The following is a 26,086-nucleotide window of genomic DNA, read 5'->3' as shown; positions in this document are numbered from 1 at the left end:
TGCTGCAGGAACGACGAACAACCTGCGTCCTGCTACAGCAACGATTATTGGGAATAGAACGACGCATCAACTATCAACGATAAGGTAAGTAATTTTGATCGTTAACGGTCGTTCGTGCGTTTCACACACAACAACGTCGCTAACGAGGCCGGATCACAAATTCCATGATCCCAACGACATCTCGTTAGCAATGTCGTTGCGTGTAAAGCGGCCTTTACTCTCATCTGGACTATTGCAACTCTCTACTAATCGATCTCCCAATTACTAAACTCTCCCCTCCCAATCTATCATCAATGCAACAGCCAGGATCAGATTTCTGTCCAATCACTACACTGATGACTCTACCCTGTGCCACTCTTTGCACTGGTTGCCCATATGCTATAGAATCCAATATAAACTTATCAATATTTCACAAAAAGCTCTCCACAGTTCTGCACCACCCTACCTCTTCTTCATCTCACTAAGATCCTCCACAATCTGAACCTCCCACTCCCTTATTCTGGACTTCTCTTGTACTGCACCAAGTTTCAGAAATACGCTAACCCAGACAATCCGATTAATTCCCAGTACCTGTACACATACTGGCTGGTGACTGGTTCATGCAGCATTATTTGAATACCCCATTTATAATACTGATATCTTGAACTTGCACAACAAGCAATTTATTTTTCCCTTTTCTCTTTTGTGCCTTCCCGATTTCCTCATAGGAATTAGCACAGGATTTAACACAACAGGCAGGTGCATTATTCCCTGCTCCCATCGGTGAGCCTTTGATGTATTTGCAGAGTGCTGATGGGTTGTCATGACAGCCAGTGGTCTGCTGAAGACCCCCATTCCTGTCATTATGATTCTCCTGTAAAGGTTGGCCCGTGCCCAGGTTCATAGGAGATCATGATTTTAGCTATACAAAGCAGGCCATCAGCCCTGCTCTGTATAGCACAAACAATCGCATCTTAAAAAACCCCAAAACGTTTTAAAAATATATACAGTGGAACCTTGGTTAACGAGAACAATCCGTTGTGGGAGTGTGCTTGTTAATCAAGTTATTCGTCTAGCAAAGCAAGATTTCCCATAGGAAATCACTAAAATGCAGACAGTTTGTTCTACAACTTGTTAACCCCTTCACGACCGCGGGCAGTAAAATTACGTCCTATTTTAACGTGACTTAACGACCAGGGACGTAATTTTACTGCCTAAACTTCATTTGATTGCCGTGGCCATTAGCAACGGCTTTCAAATGATGTCCCCTGCTGTTTCTTACAGCAGGGGACCTTTGCTTGACCCCAGGGGGGGCGGCATCGCCACCCCCTATCGACGATCGATGTGATTGGCTGTTCAAATCTGAACCGCCAACCACATCGATCGCACTAATTTCGGCAAAAATAATGCCCGAATTAGTGCGATCCTGTGAGATCCAGCTATGAGATGCCGCAGCTGCTGCAGCATATCATAGGTGGACCTCAAACATGCCGCCCCCAGCCCCTGCAGCACTGATTGGAGCGATCGTGCTATGACGCGCAATCGCTCCAATCAGTGTGCAGTGGGGCGGTCTGATCTGCCGGTGGCCGCCCTCCCCAGGCCTGTGCTGGCCTGCGAGCCCTCCCCCAACATGTCTGCAGCGTGCAGTGGCTGGTACTTGTGGTACCACGCCACCGCTGCTGCTGCCGCCGCCGCCTCTGATGTCTCCGCCGCTCCTGCTCCAATGGTAAGTATTCCGCCCCCCTGCGCGCTCCCGTGAAGGCCCCTGCGCGCTCCCGTGAAGGCTCCTGCCCGTGCCCCCCCCCCGATCTGCCCCCCTACGCCCCGATCTGCCCCCCGGCATCCCGATCTGCTACCACCGCTGCTGCTGAGGTCACCGCTGCTGCTGCAAAGTGAGTACTGTGCTCACTTTGCAGCCCGTGCGCGCTCCCGTGGTGCCCCTGCGCGCTCCCGTGAAGGCTCCTGCCCGTGCCCCCCCCGATCTGCCCCCCTACGCCCCGATCTGCCCCCCGGCATCCCGATCTGCTACCACCGCTGCTGCTGAGGTCACCGCTGCTGCTGCAAAGTGAGTACTGTGCTCACTTTGCAGCCCGTGCGCGCTCCCGTGGTGCCCCTGCGCGCTGCCGTGATAGCCCCTGCCGTGCCCCCCCCCGCGATCTGCTCCCCCCAACCACACCAACCCCCCCCCCCCCGACATCCCGATCCGCTCCCCCCGCGATCTGACTGCCTCCCCCATTATTTCTATTCTGCTTCTGCAGCTCCCTCTCCGGTCTCCCCCTCTGCTCTCCCCCTCCCCCTCTGCTCTCCCTCTCCTCCTCTGCTCTCAACCCCCCCTCTGCTCTCCCCCCCCCCTCTCCCCCTCTGCTCTCCCCCGACGTCCTCTTACCTGTCTTCACCGGCCTGATCACATCTGCGTCCATCGCTGGGTCCTTCCTGGGCATTCTGCTGATCTGCCTGCTGCTCCTGTAAAGCTGTCCATCTCTCTGCCATCTGTTCCTCTGCAGCTCTTCTGGTCAGTGATCCTCCTGCTAGTCCTCTGGGTACTGTGAGTATAACTTTTTTTTTTTTTTTTCCGTATCCCCTGTCCATTTTTACACCTCATCCGTCCGTGCGTCCCGCCAAGCGCTGATCAGGGATGCAGATAACGGATCGGCATCCCTGCTCAATTTTTGGCGTGACTTTTTTTTCCGTATCCCCGACGCTTTTTGTATCGCATCCGTCCGTGCGTCCCGCCAAGCGCTGATCAGGGATGCAGATAACGGATCGGCATCCCTGCTCAATTTTTGGCGTGACTTTTTTTTCCGTATCCCCGACGCTTTTTGTATCGCATCCGTCCGTGCGTCCCGCCAAGCGCTGATCAGGGATGCACATAATGGATCGGCATCCCTGCTCAATTTTTGGCGTGACTTTTTTCCGTATTTGCGACGCTTTTTGTATCGCATCCGTCCGTGCATCCCGCCAAGCGCTGATCAGGGATGCACATAACGTATCTGCATCCATGGTCAATTTTTGGCGTGACTTTTTTTTTTACGTATCCCCGACGCTTTTTTTTATCGCATCCGACCGTGCATCCTGCAGCGGCCGATCAGTGCACCGCGTCTGTGCGTTTGAAAAGTCAAATGGCGCTCCTTCTCTTCTGAGCCCTGCCATGCGCTCAAACAATTACTTTCCACCACATATGAGGTATCTGCGTACTCAGGAGAAATTGCACAATACGTTTTATGGTGCATTTTTTCCTGTTACCCTTGTGAAAAAAAAAGCTACCTAGTTGAAGCAACCGTTTTGTGGTAAAAAAAATAATTTTTCTTTTCACGGCTCAACGCTATAAACTTCTGTGAAGCCCCCAGGTGTTCAAAGTGCTCACCAAACATCTAGAAAAATTATTTGAGGGCTCTAGTTTCCAAAATGGTGTCACTTGTGGGGGATCTCCACTGTTTAGGCACCATAGGGGGTCTCCAAACGTGACATGGCGTCCGCTAATGATTCCAACCAATTTTGCTGTCAAATGGCGCTCCTTCTCTTCTGAGCCCCGCCATGCGCCCAAACAATTACTTTCCACCACATATGAGGTATCTGCGTACTCAGGAGAAAATGCACAATACATTTTATGGTGCAATTTTTCCTGATAGCCTTGTGAAAAAAAAGCTACCTAGTTGAAGCAACCGTTTTGTGTTAAAAAAAAATTTTTTCTTTTCACGGCTCAACGCTATAAACTTCTGTGAAGCCCCCAGGTGTTCAAAGTGCTCACCAAACATCTAGAACAATTATTTGAGGGCTCTAGTTTCCAAAATGGGGTCACTTTTGGGGGAGCTCCATTGTTTAGGCACCTCAGGGGGTCTTCAAACCCGACATGGCGTCCGCTAACAGGTGCAGCTAATTTTGCACTCAAAAATTCAAATGGCGCTCCTTGCCTTCCGAGCACTGCTGTGTGTCCAAACATTTGATTTCCACCACATATGAGGTATCTGCGTACTCAGGAGAAAATGCACAATACATTTTATGGTGCATTTTTTCCTGTTACCCTTGTGAAAAAAAAAGCTACCTAGTTGAAGCAACCGTTTTGTGGTAAAAAAAATTTTTTTTTCTTTTCACGGCTCAACGCTATAAACTTTTGTGAAGCCCCCAGGGGTTCAAAGTGCTCACCAAACATCTAGAAAAATTATTTGAGGGCTCTAGTTTCCAAAATGGGGTCACTTGTGGGGGAGCTCCATTGTTTAGGCACCTCAGGGGGTCTTCAAACCCGACATGGCGTCCGCTAATGAGGGCAGCTAATTTTGCGTTCAAAAATTCAAATGGCGCTCCTTCCCTTCCGAGCTCTGCCGTGCGCCCAAACAATTGATTTTTACCACATATGGGGTATCAGCGTACTCAGGAGAACATGCACAATAAATTGTATTGTGTACTTTCTCTTTTCTCCCTTGTAAAAATGAAAATTTTATGGCTAAAGTAACATTTTTGTGTTAAAAAGTAAAATTTTCATTTTTTCCTTCCACATTGCTTTGGTTCCTGTGAAGCACCTAAAGGGTTAATAAACTTATTGGATGTGGTTTTGAGCAGTGTGAGGGGTTTAGTTTTTAGAATGGGGTCACTTTTGGGTATTTTCTGTCACCTAGGCCTCTCAAAGTCACCTCAAATGTAATGTGGTCCCTAAAAAAATTATTTTGTAAATTTTGTTGGAAAAATGAGAATTTGCTGATGACCTTTGACCCCTTCTAACTTCCTAACGGAAAAAAAATTTGTTTCGAAAATTGCGCTGATGTAAAGTAGACAAGTGGGAAATGTTATTTAGTAACTATTTTGTGTGACATATCTCTCAGATTTATGGGCATAAATTTTCAAAGTTTGAAATTTGCGAAATTTTCAAAATTTTCGCCAAATTTCCTAAATTTTCACAAATAAACGCAAAACATATCGGCCTAAATTTACCACTGACATGAAGTACAATATGTCACGAAAAAACATTGTCAGAATCGCCAGGATCCGTTGAAGCGTTCCAGAGTTATAACCTGTCAAAGTGACACTGGTCAGAATTGCAAAAAATGGCCCGGTCATTAGGGTGTTTTAGTGGCCGGGGGTGAAGGGGTTAAATGTCCCATCCTGGTCCCCTATTGTGCCATTCCACACACGTACAAACACACACGAACATGCACGCACACACACATATTATGCTCACCTTACCTTCCGTTCCATCGCCGGCCTCCTGGATCTTGCAGTTCGCAGGTACAGGATGTGTATCGGGTAACCAGCGCGACCGATGCCGGAACTTCAGCTGCCAGAGCGCTGACGTCCAAAGGCAGGAGCTGCTTACCTCTGGTCAGCGAGGAAGTGTGTGCAAAGCTTGCTCGTAAAGGGAGTTACAAATTTACAACAAGCTTTGCACGTTAAGCGGAATACTCGCTTACTGGGTTACTCGTTAACCGAGCTTCCACTGTATATAGAAAAAAACAAACACAAGTTCAAATCACCTCCCTTTTGCCCCACTGAAAATAAAACAAAAAAAAACACATATTTAGTATCGCTGCATTCAGAAATGTTCAACAATATTTCAAAATCTAAAATAATCCAATCGGTACACAGCGTAATGGAAAGAAATTCAAAGCACCAAAATGACGTCTTTTTGGCCGTTGCAACATTGCAAAAAAATACAATAAGAAGCGATGAAAACATTGTATCTGCCCCAAAATGGTATAAATAAAAACAGCTCAGGGCACAAAAAAAAAAGCCCCAGATCCCAAAAAAATACAAATATTACGGGTCTCGGAAAATGGCAACAAAAGCAAAAAAAATTTTCTTATAAAATATTTGGGTTTTTTTCACCACTTGAATAAAAAAAAACCCAAACCTATATATGTTTGGTATCTACAACTACAAACTCGTACTGACTTGGGGAATCATAATGCCAGGTCAGTTTTAGGCTATGTGCCCACGTTGCGTCGGAGTACCTGCAGTTTATTCTGCACGTTTTCCTTCCTTTGTCCAAATGGCTTTTGACCATTTTTCAGCGCTAAAAACGCATGCGTTTTTAGTGCGTTTTCAGCGCTTTTTACCTGCTTTTTCACCTGCGTTTCTGCAGATGCGTTTTGTTGATCAAGACACTGAGAAATAAAGTTGAAATAGTCAATAAGAATGAAAAAAGAGAAAAAAAAATTATATTCACTTTTAATATAACTATATGTAAAATCAACAATTATAATGAAATTATAGTGGTTATTCACATGTTAACCGAAAAATTGGTGAAATTTATTATTTTATAACATTTAAATTTTCGGTTATTGTGTTTGTGTAAAGGAACATTACAACCCTTTAATTTTTTGTCAGAAAAGCATGCGTTTTTGGAGCCAAAAACGCATTGAAGAAGCAGGTAAAAAGCATGAAAAACGCAGGAATTGTGATTTTGGTTGCATTTTGCCATTTCTCATTGACTCCAATGTTAAGGAAACGCTGCAGAAATGGCAAAAACAACTGACATGCTGCTTCTTTTTCAGCATGGTTTTTGACCCAAAATATGCAAATTAAACGCTGCAGAAGAAAAAGCAAAGTGCAGACAGGATTTCTGCTTTTCCCATAGACTTTGCTGAAAAACAAAAACGCATGCGCTGTAGCGCAAAAACGCTGCTGCTCAAAACGCTGCAGAAACGCGGAAAAAAACGCAACGTGGGCACATAGCCTTATTATAAAGAGAATATGATAAATAAAAAAAAAATCCAAAAAACTAAGTGTGGATTTGTACTTTTTTGTAATTTCATCGCATTTGGATTTTTTTTCCTGTTTTCCAGTAAAATTTTAGGCAGAATGAATGGTGTCATTCAAAAGTACCACTCGTCCCACAAAAAACAAGCCTCCATATGGCTATATTGAGTGTAAAAATAAAGAAGTTATGGTTTTTGGAAGAAAGGGAGGAAAAAACAAAAATAAAAAAAAACGGAAAATACCTCAGGGGTGAACGGTTAAGAAGCAAACACCAGTGGACAGATTTCCGTTAACACTGTGACAATGGAAGTGACATGAGTCAGCAGATCTCAGCATGGTCCGGTGACACACATCAAGCCTCCTTAGATCACACTGTAAGGAGCCGCTTTATGACCTTCTGTGTGGGCTTCTGATTTTTCTTTTGAGGACGCTATCTTAGGCCCCCTTCACACGTCCGTGAAAAACACGCACGTGTGTTACGGGCCGTTTTTCGGGTCCGTGTCCCGTTTTTGTGTCCGTTTTTATGGTCCGTGTGGCACCTGTGTGAATTGCGTATGCTAGCCGTGTTTGTGTGCAGAACGTCCGTGTGTGCGTGTGGAATTAACGTGTATGTGTACGTGGAATGTCCGTGTGGAATGTCCGTGTGTGTGATGCACAATGTCGTTTATAAATGTCGGCTGACAGCAGACAGAGTTGCGCGATGAGAATGAACTCGGGTGAACTTCACCCGACTTCATCCTCATACCGCGGCTCTGTCTGTGTCGAGTACTGATTAGCGGTCACCTGTGAAGGATTCACCGGTGACCGCTAATCCCCCGAGTGACTGAAGTTTCCCCCCCTCTCTCATACTCACCGTTCTTTGATCTCCGGCGCAGCGCTGCACGGCATTCACACTGCTGCGGCGGCTTTTACTATTTTGAAAAAGCCGGCCGCTCATTAAACAATCTCCTATTCCCTGCTTTCCCCGCCCACCGGCGCCTATGATTGGTTGCAGTGAGACACGCCCCCACGCTGAGTGACAGGTGTCACACTGCACCCAATCACAGCAGCCGGTGGGCGTGTCTATACTGTGCAGTAAAATAAATAAATAAATAATTAAAAAAAAACGGCGTGCGGTCCCCCCCAATTTTAATGCCAGCCAGATAAAGCCATACGGCTGAAGGCTGGTATTCTCAGGATGGGGAGCTCCACGTTATGGGGAGCCCCCCACCCTAACAATATCAGTCAGCAGCCACCCAGAATTGCCGCATACATTATATGCGACAGTTCTGGGGCTGTACCCGGCTCTTCCCGATTTGCCCTGGTGCGTTGGCAAATCGGGGTAATAAGGAGTTATTGGCAGCCCATAGCTGCCAATAAGTCCTAGATTAATCATGTCAGGCGTCTATGAGACACCCTCTATGATTAATCTGTAAGTTACAGTAAATAAACACACACACACGAAAAATCCTTTATTAGAAATAAAAACACACACATATACCCTGGTTCACCACTTTAATCAGCCCCGAAAAAGCCCTCCATGTCCGGCGTACTCCAGGATGGTCCAGCGTCGCATCCAGCGCTGCTGCATGGAGGTGACAGGAGCTGCAGCAGACACAGCCGCTCCGGTCACCTCCACGCAGGTAATGAAGACAGCCACGCGATCAGCTGCTGTCACTGAGGTTACCCGCTGTCACTGGATCCAGTGACAGCGGGTAACCTCAGTGACAGCTCAGCTGATCGCGCAGCTGTCTTCATTACCTGCGTGGAGGTGACCGGAGCGGCTGTGTCTGCTGCGGCTCCTGTCACCTCCATGCAGCAGCGCTGGATGCGACGCTGGACCATCCTGGAGTACGCCGGACATGGAGGGCTTTTTCGGGGCTGATTAAAGTGGTGAACCAGGGTATATGTGTGTGTTTTTATTTCTAATAAAGGATTTTTCGGGTGTGTGTGTTTATTTACTGTAACTTACAGATTAATCATGGATGGTGTCTCATAGACGCCTGACATGATTAATCTAGGATTTAGTGGTAGCTATGGGCTGCCAATAACTCCTTATTACCCCGATTTGCCAACGCACCAGGGCAAATCGGGAAGAGCCGGGTACAGCCCCAGAACTGTCGCATATAATGTATGCGGCAATTCTGGGCGGCTGCTGACTGATATTGTTAGGGTGGGGGGCTCCCCATAACGTGGAGCTCCCCATCCTGAGAATACCAGCCTTCAGCCGTATGGCTTTATCTGAATAGGATAACTGAAGTGAGCACTAATATATATATTATGAGTGCAAGCCAAAAAATTACATACTATATACGAATAAGGCTGCACATCAAACTTAGATAATAGTATAATGCCTCAAGCATATGGACAAATATTGGAATATACAATGAAAAATGCTACTTGCTAATTTGAACATGTGAATAATGAATTGCATACCTGCCATGAATATTAGGAAAAAGGAGATATTTAGCAATCGCATTGATCAATGTAACTGAGCCCCAAGGCCTCGTCAAGGCATATCTCTATATTGGGGTCCCTAGCTCTGTGACCCTAACTGTGTGTCATCTCATTGCAATTAAAAACTGCTATGGGTCGAGAGGGGTAACTAAGGACTTTCTTATATAGGAGATGGAAAAAACATGGCCGAAAGGGGCGGAGCTGTGTTCACATTCAGAAAAAAAACTACATATAACTGAATAGGATAACTGAAGTGAGCACTAATATATATATTATGAGTGCAAGCCAAAAAATTACATACTATATACGAATAAGGCTGCACATCAAACTTAGATAATAGTATAATGCCTCAAGCATATGGACAAATATTGGAATATACAATGAAAAATGCTACTTGCTAATTTGAACATGTGAATAATGAATTGCATACCTGCCATGAATATTAGGAAAAAGGAGATATTTAGCAATCGCATTGATCAATGTAACTGAGCCCCAAGGCCTCGTCAAGGCATATCTCTATATTGGGGTCCCTAGCTCTGTGACCCTAACTGTGTGTCATCTCATTGCAATTAAAAACTGCTATGGGTGGAGAGGGGTAACTAAGGACTTTCTTATATAGGAGATGGAAAAAACATGGCCGAAAGGGGCGGAGCTGTGTTCACATTCAGAAAAAAAACTACATATAACTGAATAGGATAACTGAAGTGAGCACTAATATATATATTATGAGTGCAAGCCAAAAAATTACATACTATATACGAATAAGGCTGCACATCAAACTTAGATAATAGTATAATGCCTCAAGCATATGGACAAATATTGGAATATACAATGAAAAATGCTACTTGCTAATTTGAACATGTGAATAATGAATTGCATACCTGCCATGAATATTAGGAAAAAGGAGATATTTAGCAATCGCATTGATCAATGTAACTGAGCCCCAAGGCCTCGTCAAGGCATATCTCTATATTGGGGTCCCTAGCTCTGTGACCCTAACTGTGTGTCATCTCATTGCAATTAAAAACTGCTATGGGTGGAGAGGGGTAACTAAGGACTTTCTTATATAGGAGATGGAAAAAACATGGCCGAAAGGGGCGGAGCTGTGTTCACATTCAGAAAAAAAAAAAAAAAATGTGAATGTGAACACAGCTCCGCCCCTTTCGGCCATGTTTTTTCCATCTCCTATATAAGAAAGTCCTTAGTTACCCCTCTCCACCCATAGCAGTTTTTAATTGCAATGAGATGACACACAGTTAGGGTCACAGAGCTAGGGACCCCAATATAGAGATATGCCTTGACGAGGCCTTGGGGCTCAGTTACATTGATCAATGCGATTGCTAAATATCTCCTTTTTCCTAATATTCATGGCAGGTATGCAATTCATTATTCACATGTTCAAATTAGCAAGTAGCATTTTTCATTGTATATTCCAATATTTGTCCATATGCTTGAGGCATTATACTATTATCTAAGTTTGATGTGCAGCCTTATTCGTATATAATATGTAATTTTTTGGCTTGCACTCATAATATATATATATTAGTGCTCACTTCAGTTATCCTATTCAGTTATATGTAGTTTTTTTTCTGAATGTGAACACAGCTCCGCCCCTTTCGGCCATGTTTTTTCCATCTCCTATATAAGAAAGTCCTTAGTTACCCCTCTCCACCCATAGCAGTTTTTAATTGCAATGAGATGACACACAGTTAGGGTCACAGAGCTAGGGACCCCAATATAGAGATATGCCTTGACGAGGCCTTGGGGCTCAGTTACATTGATCAATGCGATTGCTAAATATCTCCTTTTTCCTAATATTCATGGCAGGTATGCAATTCATTATTCACATGTTCAAATTAGCAAGTAGCATTTTTCATTGTATATTCCAATATTTGTCCATATGCTTGAGGCATTATACCATTATCTAAGTTTGATGTGCAGCCTTATTCGTATATAGTATGGCTTTATCTGGCTGGCATTAAAATTGGGGGGAACCGCACGCCGTTTTTTTTTAATTATTTATTTATTTATTTTACTGCACAGTATAGACACGCCCACCGGCTGCTGTGATTGGGTGCAGTGTGACACCTGTCACTCAGCGTGGGGGCGTGTCTCACTGTAACCAATCATAGGCGCCGGTGGGCGGGGAAAGCAGGGAATACGAGATTGTTTAATGGGCGGCCGGCTTTTTCAAAATAGTAAAAGCCGCCGCAGCAGTGTGAATGCCGTGCAGCGCTGCGCCGGAGATCGGGGAACGGTAAGTATGAGAGAGGGGGGGAAACTGACCGACAGACTGTGAGAGAGGGACAGACAGACAGAGAGACCGACAGAGAGACTGACCGACGGACTCAGGGAGATTGACGGACATACACAGAAATAGAAAGAATAGCCGACATCACTAGAAATAAAAACACCAAACGGACACGGACTATAGGTAGATGCATACGTGTTTACTAACGTGTGTGCACATACCCATAGACTTTCATTGTGTCCACGTGTGCGTGCTCCGTGCAGATAACGGACATGCATCCGTGCCAAACGCAAACACATACGGATCACGGACACGCACACACGGACATAATGAAATAACGGACGTGTGACCACAATCATAGATTAACATTGGTGCACGTTTGGCCGTGTCTCCAGTATATACGGAAACGGACCAAACACGCACGTGTATCACGGACGTGTGAAGGGGGCCTTATGAATGGGAATTGTCAGAGAGAGAAATAGTAAAAGTTACCAGAAGGAATCTCTTACCACCACTGTGGTTGAAGCATACATTTGCATATTGGGCGCCCTAAACTTTAAGAACTAGTATCGCATGAAAAAAAAAAAAGTTATATTCAGCCTCTCTGCCCCCTTTTAATGATACAGTATATAGTTAAAAAAATGTTGTGAAAGATCCTGTTTAATAAGCATCCATGTGAGAATTAAGTTGACTTTAAACTCCAGCATGGTAGGCCGTAGCGGTGTGCAATGATTGTGGTTACGTAGGTAACTGGCCATCAACTTGCAGCAGGGGGACCAGGGTCAAAATGTATTGTTTGCAGGGCGTGGCGCAAGATTTGCCCCCCACAGATCCACCTCTAACATGTACCATATGAGTGCTGCACTGATTTCGTGGAGCAACACTTTGCTGCTTTATCAAGCAGATTTAAAGGAGTTGTCTACAGACGATGGTACATTCAGTCTAAAGCGGGCTTTACACGCTGCGACATCGCTAGCGATGTCGCGAGCGATAGCACCCGCCAACGTCGGTGGCGCGTCATGGGGTGATCGCTGCCGTAGCGAACAATATCGCTATGGCAGCGTCACCCACAATTACCTGTTCACCGACGTCGCTGTGGCCGCTGAACAATCTCTCCTTTAAGGGGGAGGTTCGTTCGGCGTCACAGCGGCGTCACTAAGCGGCCACCCAATAGAAGCGGAGGGGCAGAGATGAGCGGCCGGAACACCCCGCACACCTCCTTCATTCCTCATTGCCGGCGGCCGCAGGTACGATGTTGTTGCTCGTTCCTCTGGTGTCACACATAGCAATGTGTGCTGCCGCAGGAACGACGAACAACCTGCGTTCCAAACGAGGAACGATTTTTTAAAAATGATCTGACGTGTACACGATGAACGATTTGACACCTTTTTGCGATTGTTACTGATGGCAAAAAGGTGTCAAACACAACAACATCGCTAATGAGGCCAGATGTGCGTCACCAACACCGTGACCCCGACGATATCTCGTTAGCGATATCGTTGTGTGTACATGGGCCTTTAGTGCGATCTGACAAAACATCGGATCCCATTAGGACCAATGTAAGGCTATGTGCCCACGTTGCGTCGAGGTAGCTGCAGTTCAAAAAGCATCCTCTGGCAGAAAGGGCAATGCTTTTGGCTTTAAAAACGCATGTAAAACGCAAAGGAAGTAGCCTATGCGCACCTTGCAGTTTTCATGAGTTTTTAGTGCTTTTCCGGTGCTTTTAGGCTATGTCCGCACGTTGCTTTTTACCTGCTTTTTACCTGCTTTTTTGCTGCTTTTTCAACTGCAGCGTTTAATGCCAAAATGGTTGTGTTCTGCTTTTCAAGCAAAGTCTATGGGAATTTGGGTTTCTTGTCCGCACTATGCAGTTCAAACTGCAGCCTTTTTGTTGCAGAACTTTGGTCAAAAACTCAGCTTTGCAGTGCAAAACCCAAATGGCAAAAACAATTGTCAATTGTAAAGGCTGCTTTACACGCTGCAATATCGTTACCCGCCCACATCGGTTGTGCGACACGGGCAAATCGCTGCCCGTGGCGCACAACATCGCTCAGACCCATCACACGCACTTACCTGCCTAGCGACGTCGCTGTGACCGGCGAACCGCCTCCTTTCTAAGGGGGCGGTTCGTTCGGCGTCACAGCGACGTCTATAAGCGGACGCCCAATAGAAGCGGAGGGGCGGAGATGAGCGGGACTTAACATCCCGTTCACCTCCTTCCTTCCTCATTGCGGGCGGCCGCAGGTAAGGTGAGGTTCATCGTTCCTGCGGTGTCACACACAGTGATGTGTGCTGCCGCAGGAACGACGAACTACATCGTACACGCAGCAGCAACGATAATTGGGAATCGGGGGGCATGTCACCGATTAGCGGTTTTGCACGTTTTTGCGACAATGCAAAATCGCTTATAGGTGTTACATGCAACGACATCTCTAAAGCGGCCTGATGTGAGTCACAAATTCCGTGACCCCCAACGAGATCGCTTGAGCGATGTTGTAGCGTGTAAAGCGGCCTTTAGAGTATGTGCGCATGCTGCAGAAATTTTCTGCACTAAAAAGAACGCGCCTTGTGGCTAAAAACCACATAAAAAAATGCGTTTTTTGTGCGTTTTTTAGTGAATTTAATAGTTTGAAGAGCTAAAAAATGCAGGAAAAAAAATGGACTGCTCTGTCCGCACGGTTCAGCTTTTGATGCGTTGTTGGTGTAGTTTATTGCCCAAATCTGTATGTCTATCTTTATCCCAGCAAAGTCTATGAGAATTCAGAAATGCTGTGCGCACGTTGCTTTTTTTTCCTTGCAGTTTTTGGTGCACAAAAAAGGATCGGTATGTCAATTGTTGGTCTGTTATTTCCTGTGGTTTTTTTAGCCCTTCCAGCCATTGAATTTTTGGTGCAGAAAATTTTTGCAGTGTGAGCACACACCCTAATAATCGACATGATGCTTCTTTTTTCTGCACTAAAAACTACAAGGAAAAAAGAAGCAACGTGTGCACAGAATTTCTGATTTCTCATAGACTTTGCTGGGATAAGGATAGAAATGTAGATTTGGGCAACAAACTGCACCAAAAAAACACATCAAATTGCACCATGCACACAGGGCTTTAGACAGGCCGATAAATCAGGAACCAGCATTTCTGGGCTGCAAGGGTGCAGTGCAAACCTAGTCCAGTCACACCTGCGTTTTCAATTTTGGTTAAATTTTTAGGAACAGACAAATGGAATTTATGTGAAAAACTAATGTTTCAAAATGGAAGCAGAATTACCTCATTATAGCACCTCTGAATACATTTGCATCCGTTATATAACAGATCCATGTTAGGCCCCTTTCACACGTCAGTGATTCTGGTACGTATGTGCTTTTTTAAAACGTACCAGAATCACTGACATACGCAGACACATTATAATCAATGGGTCTGCTCACACATCAGTGATTTTTCACTGAACGTGTCTCCGTGCAGCATGCACGCGTGGCCGTGATTCTGCACGGAGACAAGTCAGTTTTTTCCTGGCATCACTGATGACCCACGGACCACACTATGGTGTGATCCGTGTGTGATCAGTGAAACACGTACCAGAAAATCACGGACATATTAAATATTTTCAACTTACCTTGCGTGCGATTCGCTCTGGAGCCTCCGCTCTCGGCAGTTTCTGCCTGGCTCATGAATATTCTTGAGAGCAGGAAAACCCGACCAGGAAGTAGGTGCTGAGAGCGGTGGGCGGACGCTGGAGACCCGAGGAGATCAGCACCATAGACAGCAGCAGTGAAGGCAGGTGAGTACTGTCCATATGCAATCACGGATTGCACATTGACAACCCACGTGTGCCGTGAATCACGGAACACGGAGGGACATGTGCGTGTTTTACACGTCAGTGAAGAACGTCTGTGTTTTTCACTGACGTGTGAAACGGGCCTTACACAAATTATCTTTCTCTCTTCCTAACACAGAACAGATAAATGAAATTCATGTGTGAACCCAGCCTAAAATTTGGAATGCCTTACTTTCCCATGTATCAGTCCTAGGGAAAGTGAATTAAAAAACAGTGGGTCTGGAGCACCAAAATAAAATTTTGTGTAAAGCGCCATTCAGCCTAAGGCTGGCCCTGTCCTCAGAATACAATATTTCAAGGAGGCTAAAGCTGGCCACATAGCACAAATGTTTTTTTCAATGATGAGAGAAAGCAAACCGTCTGCTAAATCCATGTTCTAACCTTGTTTCTGCCACAGGAAAGAGTCGAGAGATCACCTTATACATTAGATTGTTAGCACCTAAATTATTCTAAATTGCAAGTGCTCCTAAAGAAAGTAAAACCTGATGGATGTTTATCAAGATTCATGTTGGAAAGCAACAATCATATTCACAGTAAACAAAATCAGCGTTTCAAAACAGAATGCCATCCCTACCGTGAAACATGCAGGAAGCTCACTGATGTTTTGGGGTTGCTTTGAAGAACAACAATTTTGGCCAAGTCTTTAGAATGTCCCAGCAGCGCTCACCTCTCCTGTCAGCAGCTCTATGATCTTGTTGGTGAGTTTTATGATCTTCTCCATATTGCTTTTCTCAGGAGTCGGTGAGGGAGGTGGAGGTTCTGTGATGAGGCTCTCGGGCTTCTTCACGAGCGCAAAATCCTTTGTTTAAAATATAAGTAAATTTGTAAAAGCTATAATTGTAATTGTATGTATATATATATATATACATGTACAGTTAGGTCCAGAAATATTTGGACAGTGACACAATTTTCGCGAGTTGGGCTCTGCATGCCACCACATTGGATTTGAAATGAAACCTCTACAACAGAATTCAAGTGCAGATTGTAACGTTTAATTTGAAGGTTTGAACAAAAATATCTGATAGAAATTGTAGGAATTGTACACATTTCTTTACAAACACTCCACATTTTAGGAGGTCAAAAGTAATTGGACAAATAAACCAAACCCAAACAAAATATTTTTATTTTCAATATTTTGTTGCGAATCCTTTGGACGCAATCACTGCCTTAAGTCTGGAACCCATGGACATCACCAAACGCTGGGTTTCCTCCTTCTTAATGCTTTGCCAGGCCTTTACAGCCACAGCCTTCAGGTCTTGCTTGTTTGTGAGTCTTTCCGTCTTAAGTCTGGATTTGAGCAAGTGAAATGCATGCTCAATTGGGTTAAGATCTGGTGATTGACTTGGCCATTGCAGAATGTTCCACTTTTTTGCACTCATGAACTCCTGGGTAGCTTTGGCTGTATGCTTGGGGTCATTGTCCATCTGTACTATGAAGCGCCGTCCGATCAACTTTGCGGCATTTGGCTGAATCTGGGCTGAAAGTATATCCCGGTACACTTCAGAATTCATCCGGCTACTCTTGTCTGCTGTTATGTCATCAATAAACACAAGTGACCCAGTGCCATTGAAAGCCATGCATGCCCATGCCATCACGTTGCCTCCACCATGTTTTACAGAGGATGTGGTGTGCCTTGGATCATGTGCCGTTCCCTTTCTTCTCCAAACATTTTTCTTCCCATCATTCTGGTACAGGTTGATCTTTGTCTCATCTGTCCATAGAATACTTTTCCAGAACTGAGCTGGCTTCATGAGGTGTTTTTCAGCAAATTTAACTCTGGCCTGTCTATTTTTGGAATTGATGAATGGTTTGCATCTAGATGTGAACCCTTTGTATTTACTTTCATGGAGTCTTCTCTTTACTGTTGACTTAGAGACAGATGCACCTACTTCACTGAGAGTGTTCTGGACTTCAGTTGATGTTGTGAACGGGTTCTTCTTCACCAAAGAAAGTATGCGGCGATCATCCACCACTGTTGTCATCCGTGGACGCCCAGGCCTTTTTGAGTTCCCAAGCTCACCAGTCAATTCCTTTTTTCTCAGAATGTACCCGACTGTTGATTTTGCTACTCCAAGCATGTCTGCTATCTCTCTGATGGCTTTTTTCTTTTTTTTCAGCCTCAGGATGTTCTGCTTCACCTCAATTGAGAGTTCCTTAGACCGCATGTTGTCTGGTCACAGCAACAGCTTCCAAATGCAAAACCACACACCTGTAATCAACCCCAGACCTTTTAACTACTTCATTGATTACAGGTTAACGAGGGAGTTGCCTTCAGAGTTAATTGCAGCCCTTAGAGTCCCTTGTCCAATTACTTTTGGTCCCTTTAAAAAGAGGAGGCTATGCATTACAGAGCTATGATTCCTAAACCCTTTCTCCGATTTGGATGTGAAAACTCTCATATTGCAGCTGGGAGTGTGCACTTTCAGCCCATATTATATATATAATTGTATTTCTGAACATGTTTTTGTAAACAGCTAAAATAACAAAACTTGTGTCACTGTCCAAATATTTCTGGACCTAACTGTATATATATATATATATATATATATATATATATGGTACAGACCAAAAGTTTGGACACATCTACTCATCTCTAGAACAACTGTTAAGAGGAGACTTTGTGCAGCAGGCCTTCATGGTAAAATAGCTGCTAGGAAACCACTGCTAAGGACAGCCAACAAGCAGAAGAGACTTGTTTGGGATAAAGAACACAAGGAATGGAAATTAGACCAGTGGAAATCTGTGCTTTGGTCTGATGAGTCCAAATTTGAGTTCTTTGGATCCAACCACCGTGTCTTTGTAGGAAAGGTGAACGGATGGACTCTAGATGCCTGGTTCCCATCGTGAAACATGGAGGAGGAGGTGTGATGGTGTGGGGGTGCTTTGCTGGTGACACTGTTGGGGATTTATTCAAAATTGAAGGCATACAGAACCAGCATGGCTACCACAGCATCTTGCAGCGGCATGCTATTCCATCTGGTTTGCGTTTAGTTGGACCATCATTTATTTTTCAACAGGACAATGACCCCAAACACACCTCCAGGCTGTGTAAGGGCTATTTGACTAAGAAGGAGAGTGATGGGGTGCTACACAGTCACCAGACCTGAACCCAATCGCGATGGTTTGGGGTGAGTTGGACCGCAGAGTGAAGGCAAAAGGGCCAACAAGTGCTAAGCATCTCTGGGAACTCCTTCAAGACTGTTGGAAAACCATTTCCGGTGACTACCTCTTGAAGCTCATCAAGAGAATGCCAAGAGTGTGCAAAGTAGTAATGAAAGCAAAAGGTGGCTACTTTGAAGAACCTAGAATATAAGACATATGTTTTAATGCATAGTTTTGATGTCTTCAATGTGAATCTACAATTTTCAGAGTCCTGAAAATAAAGAAAACTCTTTGAATGTGAAGGTGTGTCCAAACTTTTGGCCTGTACTGTATATATATATATATATATATATATATATATATACACACATAGACACACACACACACACACACACACACACACACTATACATATATGGTAGCATCTAAAACTTTTTTCCCTTAAATAGCCTATTCAGTCTGCAGCATAAACATTATGTGACAATACCTACTGGAAATTTAATTCCTTGTTGTTGGCTTTTCAGCAAAGACTGATAAGGGCAGAGCTCCAATCTGTGACTACAACATTCCTGCAGTGCATGCGTTAAGCTGGTGTCACACTAAGCGACAGCGACAACGACGTCGCTGTTACGTCACCATTTTCGGTGACGTAACAGCGACCTTGTAAGTCGCTGTTATGATCGCTGCTTAGCTGTCAAACACAGCAGAAGCAGCGATCATAACGTCGCTGTGTTACATGTTCAGAGAGCAGGGAGCCGCGCTTAGCGCTGGCTCCTTGCTCTCCTAGATACAGTACACATCGGGTTAATTAACCCGATGTGTGCTGCAGCTACATGTCACAGTGCAGAGAGCAAGGAGCTGCGCGCACTGCTTAGCGCTGGCTCCTTGCTCTCCTTGCTACAGTATACATTGGGTTAATTACCCGATGCATACTGCAGCCGCATGTCACAGTGCAGGAGCCGGCACTGGCAGCAAGAGCGGAGGCTGGTAACCAGCGTAAACATCGGGTAACCAGGGAAAGCTCTTCCCTTGGTTACCCGATGTTTACGCTGGTTACAGCTTACCGCAGCTGCCAGTGCCGGCTCCTGATCGCTTCATTTCGTCGCTCTCTCGCTGTCACACACAGCGATGTGTGTGTCACAGCGGGAGAGTGACGACCAAAAAATGAAGCTGGACATTCAGCAACGACCGGCGACCTCACAGCAGGGGCCAGGTCGTTGCTGGATGTCACACACAACGACAGTGACGGGACGTCGCTGCAACGTCACAGAAAATGGTGACGTAGCAGCGACGTCGTTGTCGCCGTCGTTATGTGTGACACCAGCTTTATATAACAGAAGAAGTCTGGGGTCGTCCAAAACACACCTTCTGTCTCATCATTTGTTCAGTCTCTTGCTCTCTTCCTCCCAATACAGTCCTGATTGGATGCTGTGTAATCTATCACAGGCTCATGTGAGAGAATACAATACATTTTGTTCTTATAGAACCCATCTTGTCTTATAACTAAATATTGTCATAGGACTTAGCTAACACTGATGGGTGGGGATGCTTCACATTTCTACACACATAGCTAACACTGATGGGCGGGGATGCTTCACATTTCTACACACACCCCTGCGGCTCTAATTGGTGCATAGTTCTGAGAAGTTATTTCTTTGTTTGGGATACTATATAAACTGGTCACATGATGTAACAAAGCAGAAACTTTCAGTACACTGCAAAGTGTATGTGCTGGATTGATCTCCCAAGCGCTTGTAAAACAAATCTTTTTAAGTTGGAGTTCCAATGGAATAGAAGGAGTGTATTTTGCTCACACTCACCAGGAGGTTAGTGCATGGAATACAATTTTTTATTGCACCAGAGCAGAAAAATTACCAAGTCATAAATGTCCCTTGAAGTTTTACTAGTCCTTGTGAGTGGTATATTGTGACAATGTGGCCTTCTGGCCAGAAAACGTTGTGCAGCCCTATATAATTAAGAACAACTCACCTCTCCGGTCAGCAGATAGATGATCTCTAGTGTGAGATTTAAAACTATTCCAGTCAATTCTCCTCCTCGTTTCACCAAGTTGAGATTGTCCTTACGACATAGTTTTGCTTCTTGTGAGTACTGGGGAGAATCTTCAATTTCTTTCTTTTTCATAAATTCTTTAGCCTTTATGTGGGAGATGAAAACATAACTATAACTACTTAGAGTAGCTATGCACATAGATTTTTAAGAAAAATTAAAAATAAAGTAAAGTAATGGTAAAATAGTTGTCATGCGGTGTTCAGGTCCAGACTCATTAGGTGTTACTTCGTCTTAAGAGATTCTGTTCACACTGCAAAGGCTGACAGGCAACTTGATGTCTCTTAGTTGTTCAGCCAGAGCCTTGCATCTGCTGTTTTTTGTGATCTGTTCCTCAGTCCTGCAGGAGTTAATTCCTGCTGACTTGGGGAACTCTGCTAGGAGCTCAAGCTGCTAATTACCAATCACAGCCGTTTCCTCTAGAGCAGTGATGGCGAACCTATGGCACGCAGAGCCCATTCTGTTGGCACGCGTGCTGTCGCCCGATCCTGCAGCTTTGGTCTGCTAGTGCAGCCGCGCCGGCAGATCAAATCTGTGTTGGAGCGGAGGAGACATTTCTCCTCCGCTCTGACACTCCTCCTCCCCCAGGCTGCAGGTGTGTTGCCTAGGAGATGGAGGAGCATCAGAGAGCGGCGCCGGCGTCGTCTGCTGGCCGCGTGGGAACTGAGGACCCAGCAGCGCGCAGCAGGGGAGCGTATGCAGGTAAGCTGTGTGTTGCTTTTTTTTTATAACTCGTGTGCGGCTGTGCCAAGGCGGGGATGGGGGGGCAGCGCCAGCATGGGGTGGGGAAACGCACATGCCAGCGTGGGGTGGGGGAACGCACATGGCAGCGTGGGGGGAACGCACTTGGCAGCGGGGGGGTGGGGGAACGCACATGCCAGCGGGGGGGGTGGGGGAACGCACATGCCAGCATGGGGTGGGGGAACGCACATGCCAGCATGGGGTGGGGGAGGGGGAACGCACATGCCAGCATGGGAGGGGGAGAACACGCATGCCAGCATGGGGTGGGGGAGGGGGAACACGCATGCCAGCATGGGAGGGGGAGAACACCCATGCCAGCATGGGGGGGGAACATGCATGCCAGCATGGGGGGGATGACATGCATGCCAGGATGGGGGGGAAACATGCTTGCCAGCATGGGGGGGACATGCATGCCAGGATGGGGAACAATGCATGCCAGGGTGGGGAACAATGCACGCCAGGATGGGGAAACATGCATGGCAGGATGTGGAAACATGCATGGCAGGATGGGGAAACATGCATGCCAGGATGGAGGAAACATGCATGCCAGGATGGAGGAAACATGCATGCCAGGATGGAGGAAACATGCATGCCAGGATGGAGGAAACATGCATGCCAGGATGGGGAAAACATGCATGCCAGGATGGGGAAACATGCATGCCAGCATGGGGGGGAAACATGCTTGCTAGCATGGGGGGGGGCATGCATGCCAGGATGGGGAACAATGCATGCCAGGGTGGGGAACAATGCATGCCAGGATGGGGAAACATGCATGCCAGGATGGGGAAACATGTATGCCAGGATGGAGGAAACATGCATGCCAGGATGGGGAAACATGCATGCCAGGATGGGGAAACATGCATGCCAGGATGGAGGAAACATGCATGCCAGGATGGAGGAAACATGCCACGATAGGGTACATTTACCAGGAAGGGGTACATTTACCTGGATGGGGGTAAATTAACCAGGATTGGGAACATTTACCAGGATGGAGGACATTTACCAGGAATGGGGTACATGCCGGGATGGGGGAACATTTACAAGGATGGGCAATATGTCAGGATGGGGTACATTTACCAGGATGGAGGACATTTACCAGGATGGGGCCATGATGGGGACAAATATACCAGAATGTAGGAAATATATATCAGGATGGGGGACATGTTTACCAGGAAGTGGCCGAGGAAGGGGACAGAACTACACAATGATGGGGAGGGGAGCCACTCGTACGTCTTTATGGGATTTCAAGATGTTCAGACTTTGCAATGTAGATGTGGATTACAGGGTGACATCTGATTGCATTCCAGACTAAAATCTCTGTGTAATATGCTGCCATTTTTTCCAGAAAGATCAATCCAACTGCTGTGTCTGAAAAGGGCAGGGGCTCAGCTTCAATGTGTGGTAAGCATGAGCGTGATGCCCCCTGCTGAAGAGAAGAGAAGACGGCAAAGGTAAGATTAAAATCAATTCTTTATATAATAGGATTAGTTGGCACTTCAGAAAAAAAATTGGGTTTAGGGCTACAGTTTGGGCACTCGGCCTGTAAAAGGTTCGCCATGACTGCTCTAGAGTATAAGATTCTGGATCTTGCTTCTCAGAGCCGATAATAGCTTCAGCATAGCTCCAACGATTCTGGTCTTGGTGGTAATCCGGTTTATGGTGATATGTGTTACGATTTTAAGTGGTGTGAAAGTTCCTCTGCTGTGCGGTTACTTCCGTTACTTTATTCCTCTGTTCACATATTGTCTCTCCTTTGTATTTTGAGTGCAGTGTGTACGAGTTTTTGTTCTCCCTTGTCCGTGTCGTTTCTGTGTGGTTTTGTTATTTTGTTTTTCGGGCAACCCAAAGGGTGGGGAGAGGGGGAGTAAGATCAGGGCTCGGACAGAAAATAGGGTTACACTGGCGGCTTGAACCTGGCTACCATGAAGCCTACCTCCGAGATAAGGGACAGCGCAGGGTCTCAAGTCTTAGGGCCAGCCTAGGGACCACTGTTTTATCACTGCATACTCTGTGGCAGTAGTTCTTGCATAATTCTAACAGGCTGTTGACCTGCTATTATATATGTTTTATGGACAATTCTGCATTGATTCTATATAGTTTACTATAATACAGTACATGTGTAGTCTATATATAATATCTAAGGAGGCTGGTACATAGACTATAATACAGAGTATCAGTACATAATTTTCTATATGTCAGTGCTATAATGTGGCAGAACATACAACATTCAGCAATAGCTGTAAAGAATAGGACTCAGGCAAATGGATGTTTATATGACACATTGTTCGTTTCTATGTTTATTGTCATTATAGGTAGTGATATAAAAAGAGAGCACAACATATTACTCTGTGATTTGGTTTTCCTAGGAAAAGTCTAGATAAGCTGGATTTTGCTATGTAATATGACAGCAGCATGATGTAGGGACAGAGACCCTGATTGCGGTGATGTACCACTTAGTTCACTTGCAGCAGCAGTTATGATATAGTCAGTTTTCTCTGCTTCAGGCTAAGCAGAGCTCAGTTGTTGAGTTGTGAATAACCTGCCCAGACTATAGCTTTCTGTGTACATTGTATCGTGACAAAAATCTGAGAATTGCCTGCTGATAAAACACTGATTGTATTGAAACAGCAAAAACTGAGCAAGCTTAGAATGTGACATCGCAGGGGCAAGTGTCTCTGCTCCTACATTTGGTGTTCTTAGATTACATAGAAAAAATCTGCTGACATATTCCGATTAAATGTAATGAGATATGCGTCAATAGATAAAAAAATTGTTTTTCCAATATCATGCTAAAGTACAGCCATATAGATGTAATCAGCTGTGTCTATATAAGTCCACATCTTACCTGTCTGCTCAGGGGCTCTGGTTTATGGGTACATCGTGTTTCCGTCACACAGGGAGTCAGAATTGTTGGAACTGCATTTTTATTCAACACCTTCTTGTCTCCACTCACTATATAACATTGCTGGGAAAAATGCTCAGAGCAAACGCGATACGAATCATGTTTTTTGCCCTCATGTATTTTTGCAGCCATCTCGTCGAGATTCTCAAAAACTTGACCACCTTGCTCTAAAGATTTCAGCCAGGTTTTTATTCTGTCAGGAGTAGTGGGAAAACCATGGAGAATTACATTGGCATAATTCTTCCTCATTCCAGCATAATTGTGACAGTAATCAACAATGCATTTTGGCATTTTTGACTTTTTTCTAAAAGAAAAGACATAAAGCAGTGTTACAGAAGAGCATTAAGATAAATCTGTTTCACAAAGATCTTCTAATAGTTCATAAATATTAAAGAAGAGTTTTCATTATTTAAAGAAGTTTACTAAAAATGTAATAATAGCTGCGGTCACGTAATTCATACAGCAGCCTGTCCTAGTTACTGTGTCAGGATTGGCTGTAGTCTGAAGAAACATTGCTCCCAAAACCTGTGTCTGAACTGACAGAGAAGCTGTATCGTAAGCACACATACCTACCTGAACTGACAGAGAAGCTGTATCGTAAGCACACACACCTACCTGAACTGACAGAGAAGCTGTATCGTAAGCACACATACCTACCTGAACTGACAGAGAAGCTGTATCGTAAGCACACACACCTACCTGAACTGACAGAGAAGCTGTATCGTAAGCACACATACCTACCTGAACTGACAGAGAAGCTGTATCGTAAGCACACATACCTACCTGAACTGACAGAGAAGCTGTATCGTAAGCACACACACCTACCTGAACTGACAGAGAAGCTGTATCGTAAGCACACACACCTACCTGAACTGACAGAGAAGCTGTATCGTAAGCACACATACCTACCTGAACTGACAGAGAAGCTGTATCGTAAGCACACACACCTACGTGAGCCGAGAAGAGCTGTACGATCACAAGACATAAATCTTCTCCTTGTCTGACTGCGCATGGAAAACTGAGGTTGGAGAAAAAAATCCTTTGTACACCGTCAGCAGAGGAGATTTATTTACTCTCCTGACTCACACCTCATCTCATTGAGATATGTGTACTGTATTTATGATACAGATCCAGTCAATTGAGACACAAGATTTGGACTCTTTCTTCTGACTGCTGCCCATCCTGACAAGTGACTAGAATGGGCTGTCATTTGAATTATGTGACCAGGGCCATTTTATTAAATTGTTGGAGAACCCCTCTATATATAAGAGCCCAGGCCACTGTGAGAACATAAAAAAACACTTTATAATACTTACCTAACGGTCACGCGGTTGGCCAGATGGGCATCTCCGTTGTCCGGTGTCGGCGCCGCCTCTTTCAGCCATCTTCATCCTCCTTCTTCTCTAGCCGCGGTGCATGACGCATCCAACGTCATCCACACTCACCGGCATTCAGATCCTGAGCAGGCGCACTTTGATCTGCCCTGAGTAGGGCAGATCAAAGTATTGTAGTGCGCCTGCGCAGGATCGGCGAGTGTGTGTGACGGAGACGCGTCATGCACACAGGCTTCAGCAGAAGGACGAAGATGGCCGAAAGAGGCGGCACCGAAGAACGGAGATGCCATTATGGCCAACCGTGCGACCGTTAGGTAAATATTATAAAGTGTTTTTTATGTTCTCACAGCGGCCTGGGCTCTAATATACAACATGTTAGAATGCTCTATATAAGAGCCCATTGGTGGTGGCCACAGCTTATACGCCAAAAAAGTGGTGACATGATCCCTTTAAGAACAACAATCGATTTCTAATTAGAAGGCCAGCAAACCATACCTTGAAGACCCATTATTGTATGGATTTCAAAGCCCTATGGTCATCATAGTCATAGTCTACATCTGTAAACTATGATGTTTAATCACACCATGTCTAAGGGCGGCTTTGCAAACTACGACATCGCAGGTGCGATGTCGGTGGGGTCAAATCGAAAGTGACGCACATCCGGCGTCACTTGTGATGTCGTAGTGTGTAAATCCTAGATGATACGAAAAACGAGCGCAAAAGCGTTGTTATCGTATCATTGGTGCAGGCTCCGA

General features: G+C 45.1%; 1 protein-coding gene across 1 annotated transcript in view; it reads right to left on the bottom strand.

Moving 5' to 3' along the window:
* LOC142311192 (uncharacterized) overlaps positions 1-26,086 on the bottom strand; it is a 48,187-nt gene that overhangs the window by 7,703 nt on the left and 14,398 nt on the right. The window contains exons 2-4 of the mRNA XM_075349384.1: positions 23,941-24,301; positions 20,277-20,441; positions 15,854-15,985 (exon numbers count right to left, since the gene is read on the bottom strand). Coding sequence (XP_075205499.1) covers positions 15,854-15,985; positions 20,277-20,441; positions 23,941-24,288 — 645 coding nt within the window. The 5' untranslated portion in view covers positions 24,289-24,301. The remainder of the gene's footprint in view (positions 1-15,853; positions 15,986-20,276; positions 20,442-23,940; positions 24,302-26,086) is intronic.

This window comes from Anomaloglossus baeobatrachus, chromosome 5, assembly GCF_048569485.1.
Source record: "Anomaloglossus baeobatrachus isolate aAnoBae1 chromosome 5, aAnoBae1.hap1, whole genome shotgun sequence".
Lineage (NCBI taxonomy): Eukaryota > Metazoa > Chordata > Amphibia > Anura > Aromobatidae > Anomaloglossus > Anomaloglossus baeobatrachus.
Note: the sequence above shows the minus strand (reverse complement) of the source record. Positions and strands in the feature narration are given on the sequence as shown.